The 9,731-nt window shown below is 55.9% G+C and overlaps 1 protein-coding gene across 3 annotated transcripts in view; it reads left to right on the top strand.

Annotated features, from left to right (window-relative positions):
• SYNJ2 (synaptojanin 2) overlaps positions 1-5,861 on the top strand; it is a 92,469-nt gene extending 86,608 nt beyond the window's left edge. For 2 of the 3 annotated variants that reach the window (XM_013004479.2, XM_045294436.1), the window contains 3 exons: positions 1,143-1,251; positions 2,021-2,196; positions 4,299-5,861. In XM_013004479.2, coding sequence (XP_012859933.1) covers positions 1,143-1,251; positions 2,021-2,196; positions 4,299-5,045 — 1,032 coding nt within the window. In that variant the 3' untranslated portion in view covers positions 5,046-5,861. Of the gene's footprint in view, positions 1-1,142; positions 1,252-2,020; positions 2,197-2,871; positions 3,021-4,298 lie in introns of all 3 variants that reach the window. The other variant, XM_045294437.1, reaches the window with a different exon arrangement.
• Positions 5,862-9,731: the final 3,870 nt, after the last annotated feature.

Genomic DNA, 9,731 nt, shown 5'->3' with positions numbered 1-9,731 from the left:
TTAACTCATATGTCCAATATCAACCTATAAAGTCCTCTTCAGATTCACAAAGTCCTCTTCAGATTCACAAAACACATGCAATGACACTGAATGCAGAAAGATCACAGGCCAGTGGGTTGGAAGTCTTGTGGATCCAGTGGCATTGTAAACATCTCAGCACCGGCAGGGGTCTCTACATGGCTTCTCCAGCTCCAGAGGTCTGGTTGCATCAGGGTAGGTCCATGTGGCTTCTCCAGCTTCCAGGGCGTAGCACCATGCGTCTTGTCAGTAGAGCACCTCTCAGGGAGTAAGCAGAGGGAGAGAGAGAGAGGTGTCTCCTGCCTCCAAGGAGGAAAAACAGGAGTTCCCAGAATTCTCAAGAGAAGGCCATGCCCACACAAAGAGGCCTCGTTTATATCTTGATTGGCAGGCCAGACTCCGCCCCCTTCACTCGCAGTCCTCTCAAATTGACATCAGATGATGTAACTACCACAACCCACCAGCCCCTCTGTGTGAGGCAGACGAGGCAGCCTGTCCTTACCAAGGGCCACAGACACAGAAACTCCGTGGGGCAGCTCTACTCCCTGCTTTCGGCTGCTCCAAGGGAAAATCAACCTCCCAGCGAGGTTTTGTGCCCGCAGGGCGTCCCTGAGGGGTGCAAGCCATGAACACACTGGTCCATTAACCAAAAGATTAGGGGTTCTACCCAAACGTGCCTGGGAAGAAATGCCTGGCAATTTACTTTGGAAAACCCAGTGATTGGCAGCTCCAGGGGGCACAGTCCTCCCCACACTCCTGTAGGATTGTCAGGAGTGAGAGAGGACGCCAGGGGGCCTGATGGCTCTAGGTATTGTGCCCCTCCTCTCCCTGGTGGTGCTGTAGGTTAGGCAGTGCGCTACTAACCGCAAGGCCTGTGGTTCAGACCCACCCTTCCCTGAGGGAGGAAGATGAGGTGGCCCACTCCTGTAAAGAGGCACAGCGTCTCAGAAACCCTGTGTCGGGTCACGATGACACAGAATCGTCGCGTTGGCAGCCAGTTGTTCGGTTCCGGCAGGAGCACATCTCTGGGGGACGCTGCAGGAGTTTGCATGCAGGTAGAACCATGAGGTCTGTGGCCCCTGCTGCCGAAGTAACCCGCCCCTCTCCCCACTTCTTTCCTCAAGCCCAAAGCCAGAACCGGAATCAGCAAGCCCTACAACGTCAAGCAGCTCAAAACCAGCAATGCCCAGGAGGCCGAGGCTGCCATCCGGTGCCTCATGGAAGCCAAAGCAGGTGGGCGTCCTGGGCCTCCCCTGGTTGAGGGGAGACGCCGAGTTCCTTTCCTCTTCCTTCTAACATGTTCTAGAAGAAGATCGCTGTCCCTCTCTTCTGGAGGCAGTCAATGGAAGCACCACCTAGCCCTGGTCGGAAAGCGCTCGGCTGTAGACCGAAAGGCCAGCGGGTCAACCCCCCAGCTGCTCCCTGGGAGAAAGCTGGGGCGGGCTGCCTCTGTTAAAAACCGAAGAGGCAGTGCTACCCTGCCCTGAGGAGTCAGAATCGACTCCATGCAATGAGTTTGAAGAAAGGAGCCTGGTGGCCCAATGGTTAAGCACAGGGCTACTAACAAAGATGTCAGGGGTTCAAATCCACCTGGCAGTTCCGAGGGAGAAAGCCATGGTCACCTGCTTCCACCCCGGGGAAGGTGCCTCATCTGTCATGTGGGACCCTTAGGAGGCGGGATCCGCTAGAAGGCAAAGGGTTTGCTGTGGTTCACTCTTACCCCTTAGGGACATTTCCTAGAATTCCACGACTGAGAGGTGTTGCCCATTGTAAAAGGTACAGGCGAGTAAGTCTCTCAAACATATCTGTGGATTAGGACGCAGCGCCTAAGGAGCCGGGTGGCACAGCGGTGAGCGTGAAGCGCTGGGAGCCACACCTGACACACCTGGAAGGTTTTCTGTGAAGGAAATGCTTTTTGTCAGCAAATTCTTCTTAAAGTGTAAACTGGCTAGGCAGTGAACAAGCTTTCTCCTTATTTTCAACGTGCAGTCTTTTGTTCCAGGGAACCCGGAAGACGGCCTGAATGCCATGGCCCTGAGGGACCCAGGGGCCTCCAAACCAGAGCCCCCAGTGGGGGTGGCCAAGCCGGAGTCCCAGCAGGCGCCCCACCTGCTCCCCCGGCGGCCTGCGCCCAGAGTTCCCGCCATCAAGAAGCCAGCGCTGAGGAGGACAGGCAAAGTAAGGACCAGAGATCGGGGCTCTCCCCCACCCACTCCACCCGAATGACCAGCGCTCCCATTAGCCCTGCCAGACATCCACCCCCAGGCAGAAACCCAGAGGACTGAGTCTAGTCCCAGGACAGCTGTGCCTCCTTTGAGCACCAGCCCCCTTTGCGCTCTCTGCTGCATGTCCTGTCTCAGCTCGGCTGTCGCCAGGCAGAAAGGAGGTCCTTCACTGTCTTTCGGAGCCCTGGTTGTGCAGTGGTTACCCTTGAACTGTGTTCCCAAGGTCAGTAGTTCGAAACCACCAGCAGCTCCATAGGAGAAAGACGAGGCGTTCTGCTTCGTAAAGAGGTACAGCCTGAGAAACTCACAGGGGCAGTTCTACCCTGCCCTGCAGGGTCGCCAGGAGGCGGCATCGACCTGACGGCAGTGAGTTTCTTCCTTGTGGACTGTCAGTCTGCAGCTCCTCCCTGCGACCAGCCGCTTTGAGTCGGACGCACCGCCCATGTTTTATTGCAGCCCCGGAGTCCGGCCACGAGGGGGCGCTCCCGCCTCGGCCTGATCCGCGCATGCGCAGCGCGCGCGTCTCGCCCGGGCTCGGGCCCCGCGGTCCCGGAGAAACGCTGACCAGCGGCCCGGTAGCCGCTCGGCGCCCCGCCGGCCCGCAGCTCTCCTGCCGCTTTTCTTGCAGATCGACTTCTGCCCCGGCGCGCCGGCCTCTGAGCCTTGCTTGCTGCTTCAGAGACATGAGTTTGTCAGGACAGTGGCCGCGCAGAGACTGGCCCCGCTGGAGGCTTCGGGGACCTCCGTGTGATCGCGGGGTCTAGTGGCGGACGCTCGGTAATGCCCGGCGGCCGTAGGGGGACGCCGCCGTCTGCAGGTGGCGCGAGCCCGTGCTGTGGGGGCTCCCCCTCGGCGGAGCCCGCCCCGCCCCCCTGCGTTGCTGTGCACCCCCCGCCGTGGCCCTGCCGTCTGCCCCTGCCCGCTTCCTGCCCAAACCCAGTCTCTCCTCCCCTCCGGTCCCCTGACCCGCGGGCTCTTCTTTTCAAAGCCAGGCGCAGAAGCGGGTCACCGCCCCCCAACTGCCACCCAGGAGGTGCCCCCAAAGCTGTCAGGAAAGCGACTGCTCTTTGCCCCCTTTTTGGTTGATTTTCTGTAGCACACCAGGGCTGGCGCTGCAGAATGGCCCTGGGGAGGGGCGGGTGCCAACAGCTACGTGCCTGACTGCTGACTAAGAGGCTGGAAGTTCTCGTCCACGCCCGGCATCACCGACTTAAGGCTGGGCGGGCGATCTGCAGCCGTGGGAAACCTTCCGGAGCGCATTCTACTCTGACCCACCGTGGGGCCCCAGTGTCGAGGCCGACTCCGTGTCTGTGCTGTGTCTGGCCCAGCTCAGGTGGTGGTTTTGTGCTCGTTTTGAGCCAGAACCCAAGAAGTAAAGCTCCGGAGGAAGATGCCCTGCTCTTCCACATTTAATCCAGAGGGCCTGGCATGAGCTTACTGTTGTAACCTCATAGCACTGTCGGGGAAGCATTGAACCACTCACTGTAAGGTCGGGGGTTCAAACCCACCAGTCCCTCTGAGGGAGAAAGATGAAGCCATATGCTCCCATAAAGATTTACGGCCCCCCCAAACCCGCTGTAGGGTTGTTCTGAGTCAGAACTGACTCGCTGGCAGGCTTTTGGGTTTGAGGGTGCAGGCACCAGGCAGGCACATTCCCAGGCTAGCTGCAGTCTGTAGGGAGGATGTCTTCAGAGCGTTTTGTTTTGTTTTTTAAAATACTTTCATTGGGGGCTCTTCCATCTCTTTATCACCATCCATACGTTCCTCCGGTGTGAAGCATTTTGGTTTTAATGAGGGGCAAACATCGCTTCGGTGGCTAAGCTTCAAAAACAAAAGTATTGTCTCCAGTTTTTGGCTGTGGCCCTGGCTTTAAAATGTCCATCCCCACTCCTTGGTCGGTCTGCGTGTCTCCCGTCCTTCCTGTTACCCGGTCACCAAGTCCGGCCTCACTCCCATCCACACATGTCGTGTGTGTATGTGTGTGTGTGAGCCGGTCAGCGTAGCCTTGTCTGTGGTGCACACCCGACTGATGTTCTTTGTCCCACTTCTCCTCAGCCCCTGTCGCCAGAAGAGCCGTCTGAGGAACAGCTGGCCCATTTCACTGCAGGGCCCCCAGAGATGAGCCTTGAAACCCCTCCTCCAGCTCCTCGAGTCCCCCCCACCCCCAAACCCAGGACATTCCAGCCTGGGCGAGGTGGTGAGAGGAGGCCAGGCACCGGGAAGCCGGCGTCAGAGGAGATGCCAGGGGCCAGCGCTTCTGGGTCAGCACTGCTGGAGGTCCCGGCTCCCGTGCCCAAGGTCCCCCCGAGAAGGAAGAAGTCAGCTCCAGCTGCTTTCCACCTGCAGGTCCTGCAGACCCACGGCCAGCTTCTCCAGGGCCTGCCCTGTGGCAGCAGCCTAGACAACTGCCCACCCGGTCCCCTGCCGGGTCTGGGCGCCCTCTCTCCGCAGCCAGGCTTTCTTGGCACGCCATCTGCCTCAAGCCCAGAGCCCGATGCCACCAAGGCGGTGAAGTTAGAGACAGCCTCCCTTCGGGGTGATTATCAGGATCCCTTCTGGAACCTTCTCCATCACCCTCAACTGGCGACTTGTGCCTGGCTTTCCAAGAGCTCTGACCCCTTGGATTCGGGGGCCAGGAGCTTTGAAAGGGCAGCCATGGGCCCCCCACAAGTCATCAAGGCAGCAGTGTTGGAGCCATTGCCAGCAGACCGCGGGCAGCAGGACCTGGGCAACTGGGTGATGCTTGGTGACGAGGACCAGAGGACGGCCCTGCAGTTGTTTGATCCGCTGGCAAAAACATGACTGAGGGGCTCACACAGCCGCCCCTGAGGACCACGTGTCTCCCTCCCCTGCTGGCGTCACCCCCCAGGAAAAGGTCCTCTTCTTTCGAATCCTCGCTCTGAAGACATGCGTCATAATGGAGTGCTGAGACAGACCTGTGGGTTTCAGCCCCTCTTGGGTAGCGTAGGGAAACGGTGTCTCTAACTCATTACAATGATTAGTCCACCCTCCAAAGTATGCTTTCCTCAAGCCTCATACACCTAAGGTTACCTTCGGGGACCTGGGAGCCCCGCTGCTGAGCCCCAGGGTATGAGCGTTAGTGGAAAGCCAGCGGTCAGGCTCACGAAGATCTCACCCGCCAGATTTAAATGGTTGCTCCGTTAATGTGTGTGCGCGGTGTGCCTCTAATTTTTGTTGCTTTGTGTGTGATGCATTTGGAATAGCTTTGTGGTGGCGCCCCTGAAGGCTGATGCGTGAAGTACAGATTCATTACGTGCAAAGAGAGACAGCTGGGACCACCGAGAGCTGCCTGTGGGCCCCTGAGACCAGGCTAACAACCAAAATGGAAATTAGAAGCAGATCTCTCAGATGATTGCCAGCCAGTGGGCTCAAGGGTTGAGCCCTGGAGTGTGTATGTGTTGGCCATTGGGGGGCATCGGACATTGGCTAGGCCTGAAGCAGTGGTCAGTGGCTGAATCTCAGCTGGAACTGGTGCAAGGCTCCTACACGGCCTGTTCGATACCACATGCCCCGTACCCTGCTAAGGAGCCTGGTGGCGTAGTGGGTTGGGAATTGAGCTGCTAGTTGCAAGGTCAGCGCTTTGAAACCACCAGCCACTCCAAGAAAGAAAGATGAGGTTGTCTGTCCCTCAGAAATCCGAAAGAACTGCCTAGTTCTACTCTGTCCTGTAGGGCCACTGAGAGTCGGAATCACCGCAGCAGTGGGTGAATGCATAGTCTACCATGTCTCAGCTATTGCATACCCTGTACAGTGCTGGCATCTCTGGGTAGTCGGTGCAAATGATCAGTGTGCTCAGCTGCCACCCAGGAAGTGGGAGGTTTGAATTCACCCTGAAGTGCTTCGGAAGAAAGGACTGGCTGCCTGCTTCTGAAACGGATAAGCCTTTGAAAACCATAGAGCACAGTTCTGCCTTGACCTACGTGAGGTCATCAAGTCAGCCACGACTAGCCACACATCCTACCATCCTTAAGTCCTGCTCTGCCCTCACACTCGCCCCCTCTCTGCCCCTGCACCCTGTGATATGAGCACCCGCCCTCTTCCTCCTCCTCCTGGCCCTGTCCTCACTGTTACACTGAGGCCAGGCCACGCTTCCAGGGGGTGTGCTGGCCCAAGCCCTGCTGCTGGCTGGCTTGTCACTTCCCTGTCATCTGGACATTGCCCACACCGCTCAATTGAAAAGGCATGACCCTATTGTTATGAATTTTTTAGAAATCACATTAAAGGGCCTCAAGACACCAGGATTTTTCTCTTAAGAGCTGCACCAGACAAGGTAGCTGGTGAACTGGAAAAGGCTCCCCTGCTACACGCTGCCGGGATCAGGCAGCACTGATATCGACTTAGCCCCCAGGGGTCTCTAGGGTTTCTGATACGAAATGCAAATAGATGAATGAGCCTCTGTAGGGCAGCCCTCCTCTTTCACCAACCCAACCTGTGGGAACGATGGCTGACTGCCACTGTCACAGTACCCGGCAGATAGCTTAGACTTGGTGACCACAGTGAAAGTCAAACCACACTGCTCACACTCTGTCAGGTGATGGGCCGAAGAGCAGAGCCCAGGCGTCAAAGACGGTGTTTCTAGCCTAGCTGAGCGGGACAGCCGCAGAAGCAACAAGTGCTGTGATGTCTCTCTTACCTCTGTGACAAGGACAAGAAGTAAACTCCATACATATTCCTTAAAGCCTCCCGGCGGCGGGGAGGAGGCACGATGGTAGGAGTCTTGAAGACTCCTACAATGCTTGCCATTGATGGGGACAGTTAGGGATGGAATTGAAGATGTCCCCAGTGTGCTGGTTTCCCTATAACCTCGTCGCTCCCCGCAACGAAGATGAATTTGAAAAGCTAGCTGGGACATAGGTGCAGGATAATTGTACCAGGGGAGGCGTAGTTTTAGCTTTCTTTGTTCTAGAGCAAGCAGCAACCAGATGGTACAGAGACCTGAGTGCTGGTAAAGGTAGGTGCCCCCCACCCAGGTAAGCCTTGAGGTTGCAGCAGGTGGGTGTGTGGGCACGAGGAGCAAGGCCATGAAGAAATGTATAAGTCATTGAACATGAATTAACAACCACCGAGTGATGCTGGGTGCTGGACTTGGATACACAGCAGACGCAATGGGGGAGTTTGAGGTGGTCATGTGTGGTGTGCTCACACCCCCTCCTGTCTCCTTGATCATTCTGTCATACGACTGGAATGGCCTGATCTACTGTTTACACCATTGTTGAGCAGCTCAGGCTTTCCTAGGCTCACACCCTCAGCAACGAGGTTGTTGACTTTGCAAAGGTTTGTTTCCAACAGCCTCCGGGTGTGATCACTCATGTATTTCATCTCCACCGATCCGAAAGACGTTACAAGTCATTGCAGAACATTCTAGGTACTGCACTGGGTTCTGCAGAGCTCCTACATTGGTGCATGTAGTTGACATGCATGGCTCTTGACCAAAAGGTTGCAAGTTCACTTTGGGGGAAAGGCCTGGTGACTGTCTACTATAAACTTATTGTTATAAATACTAGGGGTCCATGATTAAGTCCATTTGGAAATGTTTTTGTAGAAAAATAAAAAGAATACAAAGGCCCCCCTGGGGTCACCATGACTGGGAGTCAACAGCAGCTGGTTACAGGGTAAACTTCACAGACTTCTTGCTGGTGCTGGTCCATCAGTACAAGTAGGACAGCTGCCCAGGCACTTCCTAGAAGGGCTGAAGATTGTGGGAAGCTCGGGGCACTTGATACATTTGAGTCTGGTGCGTGTTATCGGCTGAAGCAAAATCATGTATCAAAGCTTGTGTTCTGGGATCCCATTGGGAAGGAGAGCTGAATAAAGACTATTTATTGGGTGATTACCAATTAATAAAAAGCCTTGTACTGTTTATTTGGATTGAACATTTGTACTGAAGTGTAAATAGTACCGATTAAAAATTTTTTTACTTTCTTTTCCTTCAATTTGGTTGATTTCTTTTCAGAGATGAGGTATCTTCTTTGGCTAGGCGGCACCTGTTCTCAATAAAGCGTGATTACTCTCATTCACTGCGACTCTGGGACAAGCTAGAACTGCTCTGTGGGCTTCCGAGACTGTAACTGTTTATGGGAGTAGAAAGCCCGGTCTTTCTCCCTCAGAGTGGCTGGTGGTTTCAAACTGCTGACCTTGCTGTTGGCAGCCCAATGTGTAACCACTACACCACCAGTTGGGTGTGGTTGGGTTCGACCATCAAACTAAGCTGCAAAGGTTAGTTAAGCTGCAAAAGTTGGTTAAGAATGTCCGGCTGGAGCACTGCTGAAGCCAGCGGCGCGGAAGGAGGTGATGGGTCCCAGAGGAGGCCAAGATGATTGATTGCTCACTGGCTTGGGCATATTGGGAGAAAGAGGGCTTTCTACTCCCTGAGAGTAGCAGTCTGGGAAACTCCCAGGGGCAGTCCTTACCCTGTCCTATAGGGTTGCTACGAGTTGGCATGGACTGGTGGGTGAGTTCGGTACAGGTTCTTCTGGGAAAATACCTGCTCAAGCCTCGTGGGACATGCAACGTTGGCATGGATGATTTGACTTTTGGTCCTGCTCTTCTGAGCACAGGGCCACACCTGAGGCCCGTGAGCGAGAATGGACCCGGCTGAGAGGGCCCACCTGGGCCGATGCTGACTGACCTTCAGGAGGCCTGATGAGCCTGACTTGTGCCCGGGCTGTGCCAGGGAGGCTGGTGCTTTGCGGTAGCCGGGAGAGGAAGCGGTGTCTCCTGAGCTGTGTGGATGGCCAGCGTGTGCGAGGCGTATGCCCCCCCCACACACACACACACTATATCCTCTGGGACAGCTCCCAGAGGCACGGAGATGAGCGTGTTCTGTAACTTCTCCATCCGAGCCCCTCATGCACAACAGTGGGGTGTGCAGCCTCCGTCGCCCAGACAGCCCAGGGACCTGCCCACCTGCGTACACGGTAAGTTAGACAACCCACTTTCTAACGTGTGGCCGAGAGGGGCTCTGGTGGCACAGTGGGCAAAGTGTCGGGCTGCTGAGAGTGGGCAGCTGGGACTTGGCAGCTGCTCCCACAAACGAGATCCCTGGCCTCCGAAATCCCACAGGGCAGTTCCCCTCAGTCTGGCTGAGCCGCAGGGAGTCAAAGTCAACAGGATGTTAGATTTGGGGTTTTAACATGTGTTCAGGCCCTGATTGGACGCACGTGATGTTTATGGGGCAGGGTCTGGATTTATTATTTGCTCCCTGCTCCAAAGGCCTCCAGACTCTCTGGAAACCAGAGGTGCACTGGGAAGACGGGGCTGTCCGGGAGTGATGCCCCCTCACTTGGGGGTGTCCAGCCCTTTGCTCCTTGTCCCAATGGATTGTCTCGCTGGGTTGTCAGCCCGGTTCTTTGTAACAGGTTAGGAAGCGTGTCCTGTTGTAACTGACACCAGTGTCGTCTTCGGGTTCCGACACCTTTCCTTTTGTCGCCAGGTCTTTTGATGTGAAGAAGTCCTTAATGTTGTCCG

Source organism: Echinops telfairi, unplaced genomic scaffold (assembly GCF_000313985.2).
Source record: "Echinops telfairi isolate 266 unplaced genomic scaffold, ASM31398v2 ScPeMD7_3533;HRSCAF=4204_0, whole genome shotgun sequence".
NCBI lineage: Eukaryota > Metazoa > Chordata > Mammalia > Afrosoricida > Tenrecidae > Echinops > Echinops telfairi.
This window is presented reverse-complemented; position numbering and strand designations above follow the sequence as displayed.